The sequence below is a fragment of the Seriola lalandi genome, unplaced genomic scaffold, assembly GCF_002814215.2.
Source record: "Seriola lalandi dorsalis isolate HSWRI2012SDOR001 ecotype SW California unplaced genomic scaffold, Sedor1 jcf7180002054682, whole genome shotgun sequence".
Taxonomy (NCBI): Eukaryota; Metazoa; Chordata; class Actinopteri; order Carangiformes; family Carangidae; genus Seriola; species Seriola lalandi.
The window spans coordinates 378,752-402,067 of record NW_019525235.1 but is presented as its reverse complement, the minus strand read 5'-3'; the positions used below and the strand labels follow the sequence as shown (position 1 = coordinate 402,067).

General features: G+C 41.2%; 2 protein-coding genes across 4 annotated transcripts; one reads left to right on the top strand and one right to left on the bottom strand.

The window, feature by feature from the left end:
- Positions 1–389: 389 nt before the first annotated feature.
- On the top strand, positions 390–10,835 carry sergef (secretion regulating guanine nucleotide exchange factor). 2 transcript variants are annotated; one of them, XM_023422630.2, is made up of 11 exons: positions 390–501; positions 792–930; positions 1,848–2,000; positions 2,653–2,747; positions 2,913–2,973; positions 3,053–3,166; positions 3,292–3,354; positions 4,020–4,175; positions 5,503–5,669; positions 7,093–7,129; positions 9,688–10,835. In XM_023422630.2, exons 1-11 carry the CDS (start codon positions 460–462, stop codon positions 9,849–9,851), a joined length of 1,191 nt encoding a protein of 396 aa, XP_023278398.1. In that variant the 5' UTR covers positions 390–459; the 3' UTR covers positions 9,852–10,835. The 2 variants fall into 2 exon arrangements, with proteins under 2 accessions (XP_023278398.1, XP_023278397.1); XM_023422629.2 differs by having other exon boundaries at positions 4,017–4,175.
- A 1,611-nt stretch (positions 10,836–12,446) lies between these two features.
- Positions 12,447–23,316, bottom strand: kcnc1b (potassium voltage-gated channel, Shaw-related subfamily, member 1b). Of its 2 annotated transcripts, none has more exons than XM_023422626.2 (4): positions 21,621–23,316; positions 17,063–17,978; positions 16,307–16,480; positions 12,447–12,556 (listed from the first exon to the last, which is right to left on the bottom strand). In XM_023422626.2, exons 1-4 carry the CDS (start codon positions 22,185–22,187, stop codon positions 12,447–12,449), a joined length of 1,767 nt encoding a protein of 588 aa, XP_023278394.1. In that variant the 5' UTR covers positions 22,188–23,316. The 2 variants fall into 2 exon arrangements, with proteins under 2 accessions (XP_023278394.1, XP_023278393.1); XM_023422625.2 differs by lacking the exon at positions 12,447–12,556 and adding an exon at positions 13,051–15,213.

The following is a 23,316-nucleotide window of genomic DNA, read 5'->3' as shown; positions in this document are numbered from 1 at the left end:
TTGATTGTCTCTGTGGAAATTTTCATTTTTGGATGTATGCCATTCTAAACAGTTTTATTTAAAGTTCGGGCTGACAGAAATTTTCAAAATGTCCCACTTCCAGAATGTTATCACTCAGTCTTTCTGTCCAGTTTAGGGAAAAACCTGATCAAAATAGCACATAATGTGACTAATAAAACTAATCATTTCTACACCCAGTTGCTACTCATACAGCCAGCTAAAACTAAAGCAATTTAATAAATCAACATCATCAACAAGTGTCATGCTGAAGGTGGATTTTCCACAACCTGGCAAGCCAAAAGTTGTTCTTAATAACGGCTATAAAGCCGATCCATAAAGCATCAGTAAATTATTCATCATCCAGTAATAATACCATTAACACTATGGAAAGAAGGCCATTTTGCTTCGCGACAGTGTCGTAAATCATACTGGACTAACTTATTAATAGCAAAGTACTCCATGGAAACTAAGTCGCAGCCGGAGTTAAGTTTACTCTCTTGGGTAAGTTTGTTATCTTTACCGTTAACATGTTTAAATATTAAAGTTGTTTGTGTGTCCGGCCATGTATTTAAATGGTTTCAAATACTCACCGGCAGCAGAGTTACACTTTTTTGGCAGCGTTACCGTAGCACTTTTGCTAACGTTAGCCAAACAGTCAGCGAACTAGCTCCAAGTGCTAGCTACAATTGCAGCGAAAACAAACGGCCGTTAAAATCTAGTTAACGGCTAAATGAGCGTTAACAGTGTCGTCTCTGTGTCCTGCAGTTAGTGATTAATGTCATTAATGTCAGGGGGCGAACAGCTACGGGCAGCTGGGACAGGGACATGTGGAGGACCAGTTAGCGCCCCGGCTCTCTGACACTGCTGCTTTACAAAGCAGGGCAGTCCGGACTGTGAGCGGCGGCGGGGGTCACTCTGTGTTTGTCACCGGTAGGTTACGGTTTGTTTTCCAAACGGAACTTCATTCATTCATTTTAAATACAAGCCTTGTCCACCTGCTACCTAACGTGTTAAGTCATGGTTCAGTCATGTCAACAAAGTCTGAAGAAGCATTTAAGAGGTCATGTGCCCCCCCTACTGGCCAGATGATCCAAACGTTGATTATTTTCCCTGTTTATTTAAGATACTTACTGTGGTGCTTAATTACAACTTTGAGGTACTTTTACTTTACTTAAGTATTTCCATTTTTCTGGCACCATATGCCTCTACTCTACATTTATTCTACAATCTGAGTTTTTGCAGTTTCATATTAATAATACAAAATATAATCAGCATAAAAAGATGATGCATTTTTATAGGTTAAAATAAGACTTTATTGATAGCCAAGGGTGAAATCACCAGCTACCCAGGAGTATGTTAAGTAGTTAAAATTTGCCAAACCTTTAAAAGCAATATTAAAGTGATGTACAAATGATTGCATCAGTAGATATAACCCAGTAATATATATATATATTATTCTGAAATGGGCCATTCTGCATAATGAGTACTTTTACTTGTGGTACATTAAATGTATTTTGATTCTTCTGCTTCTGTTCTTTTACTTAAGTAAAATGTTGACTGCAGAACTGCTACTTTACTTCTAACAGAGTATTTCTATACGATGGTATTGCTACTTTTACTTAGTAAAGTACCCCCCCCCCCCCCATATCAAAGGGCATTTTTTCCAGACAGGCTATAGTCCTTTAATCAATGTTTTTTTTCCCTTCATTTTACAGCTTTCTCCAAGAAACTTCTGAACTTAATTCTTTCATGTGTGAATTGTCAACTTAGTTTTTGAGCACTGTCTGTGTGTATATTTAAGTAAACAAACACATGGTTTTCATTATGGTGTATTTTGTTTTTGACAGAGAATGGAGAGGTGTTTGTGTGCGGACAGAACAACAGAGGCCAGCTGGGCCTTGGCCACAATACAGACATCTCAACTCTTCAACTCTGCCCCAGCTTAAATCAGACAGTCACAAATGTGACCTGTGGTTGGGATTTTACTCTTCTTCTCACTGGTGAGCTAGATTTCAGATCAGGAAATGGTACTCTGTTTTTCATGTACACTAGGTTGAGAAGGATTAGCCATTTTTGTGAGAGTTGAAAAAGGATTTCCCTCAAGGCAGAGATGATGTATGTGATAGGATGACATTTTATTAATCTTGAGGCAATCATTTGGATTTTACAGCAGGACCTAAATGAACATATGTAAGAACAAATGAATTGTATGTAAATATATATATATATATATATATAACTTACACTTGGTGAGTTAGTTAAAATAAGTAAGATGATAGTAATGGGGAGTTTGTGTGAACACTGGGTAAAATAGCTCTAACTGATAGATCTATAAAAGAATGCAACCACGTTGCATTAAACACAGTAAGTGAAAATTGGAGCAGTCCTCACAGACCCACAGATTTATGCCACATTCATGTGATATGGAAGTTACTGTAATAACCAGTTTCTGATTTGTAAATACCATTCATGTCAATGTGCAGTTTGTAATTACAGCTGCTTGAAGTAATTACCCAGAATTCATAGCAGAGTAATGATAGAAATAGGAATGACAGAGAAAGTCTGGAACTACCTTCCACCCATACAAAAGTTGAATATTTCAGTGTTTTTTTATTTATGGATACTTCTGTTATTTTTACATCCTACTGACAGATTGTGGCCAAGTACTGGCGTGTGGCTCCAATGCATTTGGACAACTGGGTGTTGGACCGACAGTCAGGCACTCTGCAGATCTACTGTTTGTTGAGGTGAGCACAAAGCATGGGTGTCTTTTACTTACTTTAATAACACAATATAGCCACAACTTTGGAAGCCTCTCTAATTCTTGTCATACCTTTATATAATCAATTCTGAGTGTTCTGTTACAAACCAACTTCATGTCATGATCATTTCATTTTGCTGTTTGTTCTTAGTGTCTGAAGGATCCAGTGGTGAGCGTAGCGGCAGGACTTAGACACTCACTCGCTGTTACTGGTAAGTTAGCACCAAAAACTGTCCTCAGTAAGTTTTCATTTGACAGTCAACAGATCCTAATCTTCTGTTTGGCCTTCAGACTCAGGCTGCGTGTATCAATGGGGAACCGGTCTTTTCAGTCTGGCTAAGAGAGCACTCAGTCCTCACCCTATCCCATCGCACCTCTGCTCTAAGGTGCCCTGTCTGGTACCAGGTAAGTGGAACTCTGCACTGAGCAGAAGTACATAAGACACAACTTTTTCAGGCATTAAGTGATTTACACTGATTTAAATTCTGATGACTGACAAATGTGACCAGATATTTGTGCTAATGTTGCAGGTCTGGATCAGAAAACACCACACCTGGTAGCTGCAGGCTCAGCGCACTGTGTGTGCCTTACAGGTATGACACTGGTATATATGACAGCCATTATGCTGTGTTCATTTGCTTTATTTAGTATAGTTATGAGCCACTGAGTTAGACTGGGAAGTGTTTTTAGGCTCCAAATTTTCCAACTAGCAAAAAAACCTTCATGCTTAATTTTCCAGTAGTAATAATAATAATAATAATAATAATAATGATAATAATGATAAACTTTATTTGTGTAGCACCTTTCATAGAAGAAATGCAGCTCAAAGTACTTGTGATTTTGGATATAAGCATTCCAGCAAGTTATTTACACCAGAAACAACAGGAAATTTCTTGAAACTGGCCAGAGTGCCTTCAGAAAAAAACAAGACTGGAAGCTCCCAGCTTATAAGAAGTTTTCATTGAATTTGTAGAAGTGTATAAAGTCACTGGATTGCAAACAGTAAAGAGCAGAGCAAATATAATTTAAAAGCAGATATCCATTTCATGCTGCTCTTCCTCAAGGAGCATTTATACTCTCAGGTTGTACTAGTGAGTTGCCTTCCACTTCATGTTCAGACATCATTATGGCAGGGCTCCCCTCTGTCTTAACTCTCTGTCTCAATTAGTTGACCAGTACCACTCAATTACTGCTCTGCCTTTCTGCTGCTGCCTCTGCTGGATGAAGAGTAATGTTTTTCCTGTCTTGTATGCAGAAGACGGTGATTTGTTTCTGTGGGGAAGCAACAAACATAGTCAGCTGACCACCACAGAGCCCTTCCTGTCCTCTCCAACTCTCCTGAAGCGTTCGTTACTGGATGGAGAGAAAGTAATACATTTGTGGAGCGGCTGGACACACATTGTTGCTCAAACAGGTGAAACATAATAACATATACTTTACATATTACGACTATGATACTCACCAGTTTTAACAGGATTTGCAGCTCATTCAGAAAGTATCTAGCCCCTGTCATTTTTTTTCACATTTTGTTATGTTGCAGCCTTATGCTAAAATCATCTAAAGTCATTTTCCCCTCATCAATCTACACTTGATATCCCATATTGAAAAAGTATAAACAGAATTTGGATATTTTGCAAATTTATTAAAAATGAAAAACTGAAATAACACATTGACATAAATATTCAGACCCGTTACTATGACACTGGAAATGTAGCTTGAGTGCCTCACATTTCTCTTGATTATCTTTGAGATGTTTCTATACCTTGACTGGAGTCCACCTGTGGTAAATTCAACTGATTGCACATGATTTGGAAAGGTGCACACCTGTCAATATAAGGTCTCACATCTGAGAATGCATATCAGAGCAAAAACCAAGCCTGAGGAGGAAGTAACTTCCTGCAGAGCTCAGAGACAAGATTGTGTTGAGGCACAGGAAGGCATGGGAAGGCTACAAAAAAGATTCTGCTGCATTCAAGGCTCCCGACAGCACAGTGGTCTCCATAATTCTTAAATGGAAGAAGTGTGGAACAACCGGGAATCTCCCTAGAGCTGTCCTCCTGGCTAAACTGAGCAATTGGGGGAGAAAAGCCTTGGTAACAGTGGTGGCCAAGAACCCAATAGTCATTCTGTCTGAGCTCCGGAGATCCTGTGTAGAGATGGCAACCCTTCCAGTGGAACCATTACTGCAGCTCTCCACCAATGCCTCAGTGACAGTCACATGAAAGCATACTTGAAGTTTGCAAAAAAAAAAAAAAGCACATAAAGGACTCTCAGATTGTGGGAAACAAAGTTCTCTGGTCTGATGAAACCAAACCTGCTTTCACTCATGCATTGCAACCCTGACCTTCTCTAGACATTACCCAGAAGAGCTGTATGTGTGAATGTAAATGTCCAAATCTGTTGTACCATACATTAAACAGACTTCACCCTGCCAGCTCCCTAGTACAAAGTCTGTAATGTCTGATTGATCCGATATAGGAATACAGCTGTCCAGAAAATTCACAGTGAGCGAGTAGGTATTTTAATGACATTTCTATCATTTCTCTTGCACGGTCAACCCAGGTGCTACCACTCCCCTCGACCAAACTGAGTTTTTCTAGTTGGTGAGATTGCATCTCACATGGACAATCTCATTCATATGTGATAATGGTAAAGATTGAACTGTTTGGCTTCAATTCTAAGTGTCATGTCTGGAGAAAAGGACAGTTGCCATATCTGAACAAGGCCATAATTCATTTCAGAGAGTGGAAGAGTGTTCACATGGGGCAGAGGAGGTTATGGACAGCTGGGCCGACAAGCATCAATCAATAAGAACCCAGAGCAGCAGTCAGCTGGTGCTTTAGCAGAAGGTGGAAACCAGGAGGTTTGCCTCCCTGCAGAGGTTAAAGTCCTCAATGGAGCAACTCAGGTGAGACGTCTCAGTGTTTGGCACTTCTTAAGACTGAATAGCCTAGGGGACAAAAAGAAATAGCAATCGGATGTTTATTAGATTATTGATGATACACTCTAGACTCTTATTATTGTGGTGGTCAACTTTGTATTGTGTCTGAAAATGTCTGTGTCAATCCAGAAGGGGGCAGCAGACAACCACAAATAGAACAGGTAGCTGAAGCTTGTTTAGTATGAGGTGAATCATAGTGCCACTGAATGAGAGCCAGGCCCACAAAGAGTGGGATCTCAATAATTTGCTTGACAATATCTAGCCTGTTAAAAAAAAAAAAAAAAACACACACTACCATTATCTTCCACTTGGGAGAGAACCACTTACATTTAGTGAAGGCAGAGGTCTCTTCTCCCATGAGGGCAATTATGTGTGAGGATCACAGGATTGCAGCAGTTAACCAGTAGTCTAAATGGCATCTATAGGGTAGTAGATTGTTGCCAGTAAAGTGGATGTCACGGATGGACAAGGGCAAGCTTTGGATCATTCTTCCACTGTGCATAGATCATTGCAGCACTGGTGTATGTCAAGATGTAGTCACCTTGTGTGTGTAAAGCTAAAGGCAAGATGGATTAGCTGACAGGACGATGAATCTCTCAGCGCACAATAGCATGTTGGTCCTAACACTGTACATACACACCCACAGAGTCAATATTTAGTAAACTCACAATATTATGAGGCCTATGAACATTACTGGAGTAACAAATTATAATCCATCAGTGGCTCAGGAATCAGTGGGTGTGTTTGTTGCCGCAGCTGTTTGCTTTATCAAAAACATTGCTTCATCAAAGCATCCCTGAATTACAAACTATGTGTGTGTATATACAGTATATATATATATATATATATATATATATTCAATTCTTTTATTACAAGCTCACAATCAGCATTTAAATTTGTCGCTTCAGTTCCTGAAGCAGCTGTGAAGCAAAGGAATATGCGAAAAATTCATTAAATTGTAAAAGGTTTTGATCATGAAAGGCAGCCAGTCTGAAACAGTGGCATTAATTCCTCTGGGCAGCTCAGCAGTGTTTTAGCTTTTATGAATGAGCTGGCATTTATATTACATTTGTCTGCTTTGCTTTCTGATGATGCATTGTGGAGTGAGTGATTTCATATTGGAGTGTCTGTTGAAGTGTCTAATGTATTTACAGTGAAATCACCTCTAATGCCATCTGTGTTGCGTCCACTCATGTTGTATGCAGTTCTGAATAAAAGCTGGATGACTTCATCTTGACACGGAATTTTATTTCATTTTTTAAAGCAGGTTTGGTTACAAAGTATCTCAGTATCGGTGTTGGCATAACAATTCTTGGATATTACAGTCTTAAAATTGTGTGTCTGCGTTCAACATGCATTTTAAACATTTTTCAAATCTTTTTCTCTACAGATCGCATGTGGATCGGAACATAACCTTGCCATCGTGGGTGAGTGCATTCTCTCAAACATGTTCTTACATTTTCTTAGCTTTTCCTCTCATTTAGCTTATATCAAGCTTTTCTTCTGATTTTCTTTTTATATGTTATTATAAAAACAGCCATAATTGCCAATATGTTTGCCAGTAAAAGATGTTGCAGGAAAGTAAATAAGCATAAACATCTGACTACATAATACACAACTGCACTGGAAAGGTACATCAAGGAAGAGAGGTTTCTGAGAAATTAAGCAGAAATAGTTTAAACTTATTTGTTTCAGTAAGTGCAAGTGGATTAAAGAAGAGACATAATTTCTGACCTGACTTGACTCTGGCTCTGACCATATAAAGAAATAGGGAATACACATAGGTCGGGCTAAACTATTTCATCCTCTTCTCTGAACCAAAGAACTGGTAAGGGAGCTGTTTAATATATTACAGTTAAACGTCAGTGTGAAATATTAATCCTTCTGGTAATGCTGCAGAGGGTTTCTCAGGTCAGCTCATTGCTCTATGGCCTTTGCATCAGGAAGTCATTACAGCATGAATACATGGGTATCATTGACAGGAGCAATTACCCGAACAGGCCTGTAAAGGACCTGAATTAGCCACACGCACAATTACAGGCATGTATTTCCAGTGGAGTGTTTGGAGAGCAATCTCCCTTTATCCACATAAGATCAGAACACAGACACTGCAGTCACACACATCCCTGAAAGAATACTAAACAAACAGACATATCTGAGTGTTTGTGATTCCTCATCAAACTTACAAAGAGATTAAATGTGCTTTCATTCTTTCCAGGTTTGACAAAAGTCTCCTGCTTTCCTATAGTCACCAACTAGCACTGTAAAACATTTTGAGAGTAAAATCTTTTGCATTAAATTTTTAACACTGACCCAGTTTTTTACATCAGCATGAATATACAGCAGATGAACACAAGCACAGCGCTCCATTGGAGAGGTAACGCCGAACATACACTGGTATCTCTACAAGCAAACTGCCATCCACTTTTAATGCCCTGACCAATTTAACCAGTTAACTGGACGTGCCATTATAATTAGGTTGTATAGTGTTAATGCATCTTCTATCCATCATAATGACAGTTCTCACAAAGTGCCACTCTGTGCTTTCAGAAGTTCGGTTATGTGATGAGAAAGCAGAACCGGTAAAGGGGGAGCTCATGTTAACCTCCAGCACCCCGCTCCTCTGTCATGTTCTCCCCTTTTTCTCCTCCTGTCTCGAGCGTGGTGGCAGGAGCAATGAAATAGCAAAACAGGATTTGAAGCAGAGACCTGAGTGCTGCTATTTCTGGTGCTGAAGTAGGTCAGGCAGAAAGGAACGGAGAGCATTGCATGCTGCTTATGATATCTGTTGCCTGTTCAGCCCTTGCCCATTTGCACCTGAGGAAGTGCTCCTCGAGTATGAAAATTCATCGCCGGTGGTCAGAGGTGGGAGAAATGCCAAAGACGCTGTGGGCACAGCTCATCCAATCTGAGGAAAGATTTTTGTTAATGTGAACATTTTGAACTTCACAGGATTGTAGAAGGACAAACACCTTAGATCAGATCCTGTTTTAACTTGTACCTGACATATATGCTTAACAAATGCACCTCCTGCAGATGTTGTGATGTTAATTAGGTGTGAAAATGTAAACTGTCAAATGTAAATCCGAATGACAGGATTTGTTTACAAGGAAATGGCTTTTGGTTTGAGTGTCTTGATTTTCATCCTTTTGTTGTGCTGGATATTGCGCAGGCACTTTGTTGCCATGGAAACACTGATGTGCTATACTCCAGTCAGTGAGTCCATGAATTAAGCACAGTACCAAAATAACGCTTTTTCCCCCAATGAACGAAACGTTTCAACAGATTAAGTTCACTAATAAATGAGGACTAGGATGATGAATGACTAATCTTAATATAAGATGGAGACGGATACAGTCCAGTTATAAATACATGCAGTATCTTAAACACGGGGCTACGTGTGTGTCTGTTATGCACAAGCCATATCTGGCAGACTGTCACATAAGGTGCTGGCACGATATCCTGGTCTGGTAACTGTAAAAAAACATCCATCTTGGAAGCTCCTGATTTTCAGAGACGAGCTAAAAACGCAAAGACAAAGAAACCTTTTGATGAAAATAAATGAAAAAATGGCATGAAAGACACACAACTGCAGGATGGGGAAAGCTTGAAGATGTGTTACCCTTGAGAAAGCAAGCTCGCTTCTGTTGCCATGGCAATGGAGCCTATTAGGTAACTATGTTGCCATGGCACGTGTCTCCTCGGTGATGCAGACCTGACCACACCCACCAACAAGCTCACCAGTTGTGAAGAGCGGGGAGGCTTTATTACTGGCTGAGTGTCAACGTTAGGAACAGAGACTGTGTGTGTATGTGTATGTGTTTGTGTGTGTGTGTTTGTGTGTGCGTGTTTGTGTGTGCATGCGTGCTCACAGCCTTCCTTGTTTTTTTTCTTCAGGCTGCTAATTTTAGCCTACATGGTACAGTGCTGCAGCCCCGTCTCTTTCCTGTCAGCTCCACTGACCCATGACCCCTCTCCTTTTCAGGGGGTTGTCTCCTTTCCTGGGGCTGGAACGAACATGGAATGTGTGGAGACGGTTCACAGACCGACGTCTTTCAGCCTCAGCTCATATCTGGTCTCAGACCTCTTCTCATTGGCTGTGGAGCTGGACACTCTATGGCATTGTGCACCGCGGCAACTGGCTCGTGATTAAACTCTGCACCGACTCTAGCAGGAACATTCATTCGGCATGTGACAATCAGAGACGAGACAAACAGTGACTTTGTGAAGTAACATTTCTGAGTGATTTAGTGGCTTATTGTTGCTATGCATGTTATTTTGAAGTGCCTTTGAATATACAGTAACTTTCACCTTCTGAAAAGGCTACCTGAGCTGCTTGAACAGGTCAGACTTCAAACTGAACTGTTGTTATAAATACTATCGTGTGGTTTGACACAGGTTGAGTTATGTTTCATGTGAACAGAGGCCATAATTTCTCTGACCAGCCCGTCACTTTGATGGACATGACTGGGGGCGTTGGCTTTGCAGGACATGGCCGTGCCTATGGCTCCTGGTCCAACTGCCATGTTTGTCTTCCTGAATGAAGCCGTAATGGATCGTGTGAGGGATGGGCTAGACTGGTGCTATAGCTCCATCTTCCCATGTCAGCGGTTTTATTGCTGTGATCTTGAGTGTCAGGAGGCAGTCAATCCCTGCAAAATCTCATGATTTACCACTCAGACATACAAGACGGTATTTTTTCTTTGCTAACTGTCCATCACTTATTTATATTCTTGTCAGTCTGTGCGATATTCTTTGTTGTTATGTTTGTCTTATTTGCACCACTTTCATACTGTATACATCATTAATTCCTTTTGGGAGAAACTTGTCTGCTGCATTTGACCCAACCTACATATTTATAAGGTGTGGGCGACCACAGTGCAGCACACCCTGGGACTAGCTGCAGGTCTTAAGCAATGCCTTGGTCAAGGGCGATGGGAATGGGTCAGGGATGATATTTTCCCTTATATTTACCTTTTCTTTCTTTTCAAAGGTTTTTATTTTATGATTATAGTTTAGGCAAATTAAATGTAGAAATCATCTGTGTCACTGAAATTATGCGTTAATGAAAGTTAAATTAAAGTGCTTTACCCTGGATTACTTTCAAAAAATAAATCAACACTCACTGAAAAATGATCATTTCTGTGTTTTTTTTATTTATCACTATTTATTGTACAAGCCTGAACTGTATTGGTCAAAAAAGACACAAAAAACCCCTAAACAACAAACCAATCAAAACGATCACTGAACACCTTATTGAGATAACTAACCACAAAATGCATGGTGTTCAAAACACACACTCTGAAGGCTCACTAAATGGCACACAACAGTTGCCTCTTTGTTGCGTCATTGATTCCATTAATAATAACTGCTGCTGTATTATTATTATATATATATATATATATATATATATATATTTTTGTTTTGTTTTGTTTTGTTTTGTTTTTTGTTTGTTTGTTTGTTTCATTCAACAATGATCAGCACACTGTCCCCCCATTTGTGCTCAGCTCTACTGGCAGATCCAGATCTGCTGTGCCTGACTGCACACAGATCTCGGCAAGTTGTTGGCAGTGTGTTTGCAGTTGTTTGGTAAAAAGTTGGTCCCTTTCCACTAACTTTTCCACACAAACAATTAATCAATACTTTGTACCCGATGGCTGTTTTTTAATTAGGTATTCTCACTGCTTGCTTTTAGAGACTGATCCATACGGGGGTCCTTATTGTATCTGTGTACTTTTTAAGTCTGAACTGGTGCTTGTTTTTAATGGCTGGTGATTGATGGTTAGTTTAAAATAAAATGTACATAAGTTCATCATGTTGGTTAAGCTATAGTCCTGAATGGTAAGAAGAACTTGCATAACAGAGGCACTTGTCCAGTATGAGGCGTATGATGTTTTGGCATCACTTAGTATTACATACTAATTTACCAATTTGCATGTGTGCAGAAAAAGAATAATAATCCGATTCCACATGATTGTCAATTAAAACATACAACAGAATAATTCTTAATGTCTTAGCTGTGTATTTTATATATTAGCTGTCTTTGTTAATCAAAGTATAGCTACATATGAAGATATAACAACATCGGTTAATGTTGAATAATTATTATTCATGTCTGACTAACAATAAATGACTTACGTGTTTTTAACAGCACATTTTGCCATTTTAATGCGTCATTAATACAAGGTAAAAGTGGTGTTTTTTTGGTTTTGTTTTTGTTGTTTTTTAAAAGTATGACCTTTTTCATTTTTTTGTGGATGTTATCTCTTTGATGGCTGAAAACATATCAAAGGAATGTTAAAAATTCACTGGTGCAAAACAGTGCAAAAAGTCTACAAAGATGTGACCATGACAGTGCAAAGTTAACGATTTGTTTCCCACTGTTTAGTCTGGCTGACATGACAAGTGACAGGTTTTCGCTGGGGGGGGGGGTTAAATCGGAGCAACATTTTTTTTTTTCTTTTTTCTTTCAACAGAAGAAGCACACAAATATTTGATGATCACTCAAAAACATTGGTACACACAACTTCAGCACACAGAAAAGCGTATTTACAACACTGGCACACACCAAAAATAGGCACACAAATTACAACACAGTAACCAGTCACAGATACTGAGCTACATAAGGCTTGACAACAAAACTTCCTCAGTGCTACATCTATGCTGAGTTTGTGATGTACAGGTTGTCACTGTCACACCCATTTAAAAATACTAAGTAATACACACAACAATGCTACAGGACTATCAGGTGGGTGATGAGCCATTATGGGTCATACACATAGTGGTTGGTACACCATGGTTCATAACACAAACTGACTCTGTTGGTTGTCTGCTCCGGTGCTGTCGCTGGGTCTCTATAAACATATAAAAAAACAATAACAAAAATAAATTATTACACAAATTATGTATAATGATGGAAATGATGGCGACGATGGATACCTCGGAGGTGCGGGGAGAGGTGAGGGATGACACTAGCTTGGAGAGTAAAGAAAATGTGCTCCGTTAGTTCCTCATGGTAAACGACAGGTTTACCATGTATTTCCCATGCTTAGCCAAGGCATCAGACGACGATGTACTGTCTGTGTACAGAGGCTGGACTCTGAGTCGGTTAATAAACATGCCCAATCATGCTGCGTTTTACAGGTTGATGTACAGTAGTTCAGTCATTGTCATGCGTTTGTATACTTTGCGTCATGCTCTCACAGTCACCTCGTTTTTTATGCTCTCTTTGACCCGAACACAGGTAGACAGAGGGTCAAACAGCAGTTGAAAGCACTAGCCTTAAGCTAGTGGGAAAGGAAAGTTGTATGTATGCATAGTGCTGTTGAATAAAAACGGAGTCTAAACGCTCGTTGTGTACAAAATTTATTTCATGCAAGGACTTATATTTACATATTTTATTTGAATACTTTTCTGTTGCATAAATGTAAAATACATGCATTTACCTTTCCCCAAGTAGACCCACATCCCATACTGTGTCGTATTGTACTTTTTTTTTTCCACTTGAATTGCATGAGCATATAATTCACCTGCATCTCTTCACATCAAATCTTCACAAGGTTTTTTTTTCTTTTTAAATATATAACGTCAATTAATTACCACAAGAGACATGACTCAAAATGTAAAACTCTGCTCATTCAGAATAAAAACAAAACTTAGATGAGTTGCTATACTTATATATTCTTCTAGAAATTAACATATCTGATTGGTCAACATAAAATTGGTTAAAGTGCCCTGAAAGAATTGTGCATAATTATTGGGACAGTATCAATACATGTAACAGTAATAGTATTGATGTTTTAAATCAATAAACATACATACTGTAGGAGTCATTCTGACATCTCTGGTTGATAACTTGATATATTTTGGCTCTGTAGAGTTGCCTGGTCCCCTTTGATAATATTTTGTGCTTTATCATACAAAAGTTTTCTTGAGTTTGGGACTATTAAGTCAGTATTTTCAGGTGTTTTTTGCTTGGAGTTATGTATCTCACTAAAGGCTAAATCCTAGTATGCATGTATGGTGTTACAATAATAACCAATAGGTTGTTTTACTGTGATTGAGGGTACGAGGGTGCAAAAGGTACAAGGTGCACCTTGTAAATAAAGCTTTCATTACACTGTTATGAGCATGGTATAAAATTAATTGATGCTACACTGCGAGCACTTATGTAATATCATGTCAATTTATTACTCACTTTTACTTTGCCTCACCAGGTATGAAGGCACCATTGTTTAATAATTCAGTCTTGCCTTAATTTAGGCATCACAGCAGTCAGTGAAATTGCTGCAGACTATCGATACTGTTTAAAAACTCATAAATACCTGTAAATATAGCTGTATAAAAACTATTTATGCTCATAACAGCATTGGTTGGCTTTTTGACAGATTATTCAAGTTAAATCACACTATTTTAGTTGGAGGCCCCAGTCAAATAAAAACAAAAAAATAAATATACTGTATGAATTTGGGGAAAGGCAAAGAATGGCAGCTACATAAAAATCTCTGCTATGACTGAGTCTCTTGTAAAGCTGTCTCAAAATGCATAAAAAATGACAAAGCTGTAGGAACTTTTGAAAGAAAAAGTTTTTTTTTTTTCTTACAGGTACTGCGATACAGTTAGCTTCTTGTTGAACATAATTTCTCATGCAGTTCATGCAAATGAACAAACAGTTTTAGTTCTTTTGACATTAGATGTATTCATCACTAGTATCATAGGAATTGTCATCATCTCCATATTGCATTGGACATCATGAACATCATGTTAAAATATTTTTTTTAATGGCCACTCAGATAACATTAAGCCTTGTCTGGATTGCACTTTCAGAAGGAAAACGTCTCTACTTTGCAACGTACAAAGCACTTAAGAGGAGTTCCCTTAACAGCTGGCAATGGTACCTTTTGGATATGTTTAAAAGCCATGTATTGTTAATGTCCAGCATATTAGCAGGGGTTACATCTTATGAAAATTTCTTTCACAAAATTGTAAAAAGCAGATGAGATAAAAGTTACTGGCAGAAGAGAATGCGAGATCAAAAGCAACAGAGCAACAGGCAATGATTTAAACACAGGGAAAGAGTGGGGTTAGCCTGTGGCAGAAGTAGAACAGTGCTTTGTCTGCAACTGAAGTGACCCATGCAGAGTGGCATGTGCCAATGTTTTCTAGTCGAGGATATGATGACACACCCAAGGAGAACACTTGGGAAGCTTGAGTATTAGCACAGTTAAGATACAGTTTTCCAGAAAAATAAAGAAATCAAAATGAAAAAAGCAGGAGCGAAGGCAAGTGTAAAAGCAAAATCTGACAGGAAGGATAAGAAGGAGGAGTGTGGACTGGCCTTCCAATGGCATTGTGTCTGCTACTCAACCATGCTACATAATGGATGGGATGGGAGAATGTGAGTGCTGCATTAGACAGGGTGGGCTGCAGGGCAGGGCGGACACTGAGGACACTCCAGAGGCATCCCCGCTCATGCCAGACATGCTGTTAAGGCTCCAAGGCTTTTCATAACCTTCAGTTGAAAAACAGAGAACGTTCTGAGTACACTGCAGCACTAAAATCCATGACAAAATGTTTTGGTGTTCCTCACTGGCAATACTACACCTGTTGCTTTCTTGTTTTTGTCTCCAAAGAAACAGGTCAACACAGACTTGAGACAGATTATTATTCTCCATGCATTGAGTGCATCAGGAGTACAACAGCATGCACCGGGTGGTACTGGAATGGTTTGGAGTATAACACTATAAAAGACTCGAAAAGGTAGGCACCTCAGGCAGGGAATGTATTCTCAGCTACAGGCAGAATTTCATACTGGACGCCATTTACTGTTGATGTGCTGGCTGCACACACAGCCGGAGACTAACCTAACTTTCTTAGGAATGTTTTTAACATTAATAGTGAATAAATAAAAGTAAACAAAAAGGGGCTTAACCCTGGTATTAAAGTATAAAAATCAGTGAGCTAGAATTTGGCTCTCAGTGATATTAATAATAATATTTGACATTAGCCTTCCTCCATTTGTGTTGTGCTCCTTCACCATACTGATAGCACCCATCAGCAAGACACTTCATGCACCGTTATGGTCAAGACCAATGTACTCATAAGTCAGGGTCCCGCACAGTATTTATCATTAAAACACATATACATACATGATACACGCGTAACACATAAATACTTTCATAGGCATGTAAGACAACACATTCTAGATCATATAAATCTCGAAAATAGCTTTTTTTACTGGTAAGTAAATAGGGGTATTACATTATGCATGGTATCAAAAAATATATTATGTAGATGTGGAAAATTACTATTGACCTATTAGCATTTGTGGTGATTGTGCTTGGCCTTAAAAGATGTTATTGTGACTTGGAATATATACAATTCCCAATGGGATGATTGAGAAGAAGAAGCTGCTGTGAAAGTGTGTGAAGGTTGTAATAAGAGGTTTTATAGTTGTGTGTGCTTCTGTGTGTTTGTGTGCATGTGCCTGTGTAAAACTGAGATGTAACACTCAGCAAAGAGGGATAAAGAAAGCGTGTCCTGTCTACGCTCTACAGGGTGTCAGTGTCTTACGGGGGCCTGTGATTGGCTGTTACTGTACGTACCCCTCCTTACTCTGCCCCCTGTGTGGTTGGGGCGTTCAGCAGTGGTGACCAGGAAGCAGGGCCGCTCTCTCTCGCTGGGGCTGAAGATTTCCTCCGGAGATATGGCCTGGTCTATATGAGGACAATCTTCGTTGGCCAGCGCTGCGTTAGCTGCCTCACCGTTCAGCTTGGAATCTTATAAGAAAACAATAAAGAAAACGAAAGAAAAACACACAGGGAAAAAAATCTGGTTTGATATACCAGCTTAGTACTATGTTCTTTAATATATATGCCATTTTCACTTTACGACCTGCAGGGATTAACTTGTATAACAACATTGTATGTATAGCTGCTGTCTAATATTTGCCTCGCACCGTCCCTTGTTCTACATTTTTGAGCACAAACTGTATCAAAGGTCAATATGTCTTTGCACTAATGCAACCAAAGGAATTCAAGAGGAATCATGTGACTAAAGTGTTCTTACAAATACATGGTGATAACAGACTCTCAGTCTTAAATGAGGGAAGGACTGAACTGCTGCATTAATAAGTGCAAAATCAATAGCATGATTACTCAGTCTGCCTCAGTCTCCAATCTTCTATCCGGAGTCAAATATGCTTTTCATTACATATTTTAATTGATTATTTTCTGTGGGAAATCATCAACTGATTGAAGTGTGGGAACAGCTGAGTTGTGACGTGTCTGTTTCATGACGACGGACAAGTGACGAGACAACAGTGTATCAGAATATATGAGTATATGATCTTTGTTTCTTACCTTGAAACTTTATCTCGAAAACATCGTCATGGGCAATGGGGCTCTGGGGTTGGGAGCTGATGCTTGACTTACAGAAGTTGGGAGAACCTGGTTGGGGAGCCCGAGGGATATGCCTATTTTTTTTCTTTGGTAGTTTCTGTTTTGCCATGGCCAGCGAGTAATACATTCCAAAGTTGTTGACAATCACAGGGACGGGCATGGCGATGGTCAGCACACCTGCCAGGGCACACAGGGCTCCAACCAGCATACCAGAGGTCGTCTGAGGGTACATGTCTCCATAGCCAAGGGTCGTCATGGTCACCACAGCCCACCAGAATCCGATCGGGATGTTCTTGAAGTGTGTGTGCTCACTGGCTCGAGGGTCGTTGGGGTTAGCTCCAATCCGTTCAGCGTAGTAGATCATGGTAGCAAAGATGAGGACACCGAGAGCAAGGAAGATGATGAGGAGAAGGAACTCATTGGTGCTGGCCCTCAATGTGTGGCCCAGCACCCTCAGCCCCACAAAGTGACGTGTCAGCTTGAAGATACGCAGGATCCGCACAAAGCGGACCACTCTCAGGAAACCCAGTACGTCCTTAGCTGCCTTGGAGGAGAGCCCGCTGAGACCCACCTCCAGGTAGAAGGGCAGGATGGCCACAAAGTCGATGATGTTCAGGGCGTTCCGTATGAAGTCAAATTTATTCGGGCAGAAAGTTATTCGCATTAGAAATTCAAAAGTGAACCACACCACACAAACACCCTCAATGTAGGTGAGGTAGGCCGCAGTCTCCGTCTCCTGGTAGGTGTGCTCCACTGTGATGTTGTCCACCAGCTCCAGCTCAGTACGGTTGATGATGGGGTTGAAGGCCTCGTGGGTCTCCAGACAGAAAGTGGTGATGGACACCAGAATAAAGAACAGCGAGGCCAGAGCCACCCACTGAGCAGGAAATATGTGCAGGGTGCAGGAGAAGAAATAGAGGGGAGAGAGGAGGGCGAGAAGGACAGAGAGGAGAATGAGCACATGCAGTGTAATCAAGCTCAATGGCCCAGCTGCCATTCTTTGCACGACACAATGCAATTCAATCTGAGACAATGGCAACTGGTTTGACAGTGACAGTGGCATTGACACACTCTCACTACCCGCCCTCTACCCCATACCCCCCACCCACCCTGCACTCTGTGCATCTTGATTCACAAGTGTCATTGTAAAGGGGACAATCAATGCGCGCTTGCCTTTCTTCCTTCCCTTCCCTCTGTCGTATCTCAAGGTCATGGCATTTTCAAGGGTATGCTACATGCAGAATTACAAAGAGCCACCAGCAGCAGCAGTAGCGGCCGAGCCATTAGTGTCGACCCCCGTGACTAAATTTAGCTGGGGCTCTTCCCTTCAGCAGCATCGGTACAGTAGGTTTTCCCTACGCAAGGTCATACTGTCCAGATGATCAGCTCTTGGGAATCGTAGTGAGCTCGTGAGGCTGGTGAGGCTCGCTTAGCTGAGGAGACACTTTTATGAGAAACCCATATTTCCCTTAATGGCAAAAGAGTACTTTAGCCCTCATTATGTTTCAATTGGGCGATCACATTTCATCACATTTAGGTTCTGATATTTCTGATGCATACTACATGGCTGTAACAGATACAGTATTCTCTCCAGGGCATTGATTGCAGCTCTGACCTCATATTATCCTCTGATCATACTGTGCTGGTTTACGGTATGTGTCACCACTCATGTAATTTACTGTAGCTTGAATGGATGAAAAACCAGCTATATCTCCAATGGATCTTCAATAGATCAGAGCTGGTGGACAAAGAAGCTAGACAGGAACAGCAGATACTTACTTAATCATCCAATGAATCCCAATCAAGTTGGATCAATAGAGGTTTATTCATGCATGTACTTCTCAGACTAATGCATAGCGTTGTAAAGTAGCTGGGAGGAGTAATTAATGGTATCAGGGAGGAGGTAAGTTGGAGTGGGGCATGTCTGGGCATGAGGAAGTCATATATATTCCACTGAGCAAAGGAAACTCAGCATCTTAGTCAGTTGTGTCCATTCACGGTGTGTCAGGAAGGCAGGCATGCAGCATGAGATGGAAAACAGGCCCTCATCATAATATCTCATCACTGGCAATTCATCGCATTGTGCTGAGGAAATCGCTGCTGCTTATGAATGTCTCCTTCCCTTCCATGTTAGTATGACAGTACAGAGGGAACCTGTGTGTTAGCAGTGGCTACAGCAAACTGACTTCCTCTCTTTGCTCAGAAAGACAACATCACTGTTCAATATCTGAATCTTAGAACTCAATCATCAGGTTGTTGAGTCGCTGCAGTTTATTCACTGTAATGTAGCATGTCAGTGGCGCTGTGTGTTTTTGAATTCACTTTAAATTCAGTATTGTATTTCTTCGAAACATACAGAGGGCAAAAGGGAAACTTCACCTTTTAATACAATCAAATACAAACTTACTTTTAAAATGTAGCTTCGTCAAGTTAACAATGTTCAACCCTTGCTGACACCGTGTAAGAGAGATTTTAGTATGTGGTGCTGTTTTATCAGATTGCATAATGTTGTTTTGTCCACCCCCTCTACAGTATGTGCTGTGCAAAATAACAAGTACACCTTAGACTACAATACAATCCAATACAACTGCAAACTATAACTATCTCAATAAATAACACTGAGAGGAAGCAACACCACCGGCTGGATTAACAACTTATAAAAGTGGGCATCTGCCCCATGGACCCCAGACCTTCAGGGTCCCAGAGTTTGACATGGTGTATATTCATTAATAAGTTTATGTTTAACAAAATTGACACTAAAAAAGATCTACAGCTAATTTTTGCCCTGTGGTTACCCTAGTGGCTTTATTACAGATGCTGTATCAACAGAAATGTTAATATTTTAAGCTTTATTGATGAGTCAGTCAACAGAATATTCATCTGCAACAATTTTGATAATTAATTGTTTTAAGCTTCTGAACTGAGAACTGTTGCTGGGTTTCTTATTAGTCCTCTACGACTGTAAACTGGATCTCTTTGGGACTGTTGGTTGGACAAAACAAGTTCTTTGAATATGTCATCTTGGACTTCAGGGAATGACAATCAGCATGTTTCACCATTTTATGGCTCAAATTTGACTTGATTAATCCAGAAAATAATCACATAATGAGGATAATCCTTAGTTGCAGCTCTAACTGGCAGGTTCTCCTGTAAATTTTTTCCTGCTCTTGTATATTACTTAGAAAGAGAGATGACAAACATCCATCACCACCAGTGCCTGCATCCTCCAATCTTATAAGCCACTTTCATGTCGACCACTGATGTACTGGTTCGCTCAGCCCTCCGAACATCCCACCCCTCAAACTGTTGAACAAACGCTGCATCTCATCAGACTGCATCTTAAATTATGTGTCTTTGTGACAGTTAGGAACAGTGTGGCCTGGAGGGAGGGTGACAAGCAAAGATTGTTTGCTCCTTATTGGCTGATTCTCTCTGTTGCTGACAAACCACAGGCCTATAGTGATATGCAGTGACAAGGGTTTTCCACTGATGCATCCACAGAGAATAGAGTCTGTAATTAACTGTGAGGCTCAATTCTAATTAATCTTCTTGCCAGACATGGTAGACCTCTGTCAATCTTTGCTCTGCTTTTTGTTAAATGTAGGACACATCTGAGGGGTTCCTGTCTTGGAACATTTCCCTGCATGCAAAAGGTGAAATCTAAGAGAACAGTGTGTATCTTGGTTATACCACTCTCCCTAATGCTTGATGTAAGAGTGAGGACATGTCAATACAGTTTACACTTGCTGGATGAGGCCTGATAAGTAATTACACCAATCAGACTGCTACAGCTGTTAAAGCAGTGTGCAGCGCAGCGGTCTTTGTAGGAGGCAGTGGTCAGAAAATAAAAAAATCAGAAGGTGTAAAGTCATTTCATTGTCATCAATGAGGGGCTTGGCGCCCAGATGGAAAAGTGCCCATGACAAAGTCCAAAAACGTCACCTCTAACAGCAACCCAATTTTCTGTCTGGAGGTCTGCCACTAAAATTCTGCTGGTGCCAAGGATCTGGTTTCCGAATGTGTAGCTGACCTGTTTAACCAAAGAGCCAGCCAGCTCAGGGAACCCTGTGTCCTGGAAACATCTATCCAAAAACCTGTGAGAGTCAAAACAAACTGCTTTTTCTTCATCTGTGATTTAGAGGAGGTTGGGGGGTGGGGGGTTTGTCAAAATGATTTTGACAGATTAAGTCTTTGGTGGTTTTTTTTTTTCTCCCTCCCTTTCTGTATAGTCAAATCCTTGCTGTGGAAACCCCTGGGAGAGTAATTTCAAGGTCATCAAAAGCCTCTCTAAAGCCTCCCAGATCCATCAGTCTTTGTTCAACCATCATAGGACAGAGGTAAACTAATTCACAACTGTATTCCTGTTCATGCAGGTTTTGACAGTTTCAAACATTTTAGAGTATTGTTTTAGCTCACAATTTATCTTTGATAACTCATTATGGAGTCCCCAGATTATAAGTGAAACAGGAAGAACAAAGCCATGGCTTAGCACAAGCAAATATCTTATAAAGCTACTCACCCTTGCATATTTGGAGGAGTAAGGGTCCTCAAACAGGGCCCAGACATGTCTCTGCCACCGGCTCCACAGGCTCCCACTCCTGGCATCAGGAGAGTCTCCATGCGCCAGCCTCCTTGTCATTTCATCCACCTCAGCATCCTCGGCATGCTCCTGCTCTGGCTCGGGATCCTCGCTCCCCAGGTCTAACAGCCCCCCCCCGCCGAAACTATCAAGGGCCTCCTCTGCCTCCCGGTGCTGACGATAGGTCATCCAGCAGCATGGCTCCACGTCTGTCTCATCAATACCCCAGAAGGCCAGTTCTTCCTCATAGAGGGGCCCGCAGACATCAGCCGGGCAGTGCAGCTTACCTGTCCGGTAGTAATTAAGGATATGTGCAAAAACGCCGGGGTGGCGGTCGAAGAAAAATTCCTCGATCTTGGCATCATAGTCAAAGTGGTTGGGTGCATCAGGCTCGGCCAGCCAGGACAAGCGAGTGCCAGGTAGAGTGCGCAGGGTGCTGCGGTATGTCTGATGTCTGATCCCTCCCACGTTTATCACAATGCGATCCTTGTCGTCGCTCAGGCCCATTGCGTCCCTTAGGCATTTCTCCAATAAGTTCCCTTCATCGCAAAGGTAAGTCTAGGCGCCCCGTGCAAGCATGCACAGCAGTGATTAGACTGAAGGAAACAATTACTTCAAGAAAAGCAGCGCGTAAAGCAAACTGTCGTTTCTTACCAACTATGAAAGAAATCAGGACTGCTGGATACGCACCAGGCTACATTCCCTCTAAACCCCTGTATTTTCTACACGCACCTGCCACATGCAACTAGAGGATCATGAACGCGTAGAGCTGCCAGACTCACTGTAGGGTATAGAATCGAAATCCAAAATGATCGCAGCCAATGGCATCACATTAAGAATGGACGTCACATCGTCAGTAAATCCAAGATGTCGAGGTAAAAGGACAAACGCTGGCAATTTCCCCCCCGCCAGCAGAATAAATCCAGCTCATGGGACTCCCCAGGTTGCAGTAATTGATCAGATCAGTCCTGAGCAGGTTTATGACTTTCACAGCAAGGTGACTGCGGTGGTGCTGAGCGGACAGCGCCTGTCCAGCAGCTCCTGATGGAGAGTCGGTACACTGCTTTCAGTCCCTCCTCTGTTGCTGCCTACAGACTCACCTCCTTCACACCGACGCTCTGCCCGCTCCCTCTCTCTGCGTTTTACCGACACCCCGCCACGATACAGCAGGTCTTTGTCTCAGCTCAGAGACGCTGCTCTCCTGCGCATAGACTTCCCCTTTCATTCAGAGACGATCCACAGTTTGAGTGTGTGCGAGAGAGAGAGAGAGAGAGAGAGAGAGAGAGAAAATGTTGTTCTCTGTGCTGCGTGATTAAATAAAGAAAATCAGAGATGAGAGGGTGACAAACCTCCTCACTAAAAAAAAGACGCCCAAACTGCCTGTTACTCACACCGTGCCCAGCTCCTCTCTCACATAGAGCATGCCCAGTGGAGGAACCTGCATTTGTTACAGGGCGCTGTCAGGTTCTCCAATTAAGGCTGTTGAAAATTGTCACCGCTGCCCAATTTCTCTTCTCCCTCTCATTTAACGTCGTCGCTCGGAGGGTTACGGTCGGTCAGCGGCTGTAACTGTCACAGGGGACTCATCGTGTTCATGCACAGCTGACTGGAGAAGGTGTGACCCGGGAGCCATGAA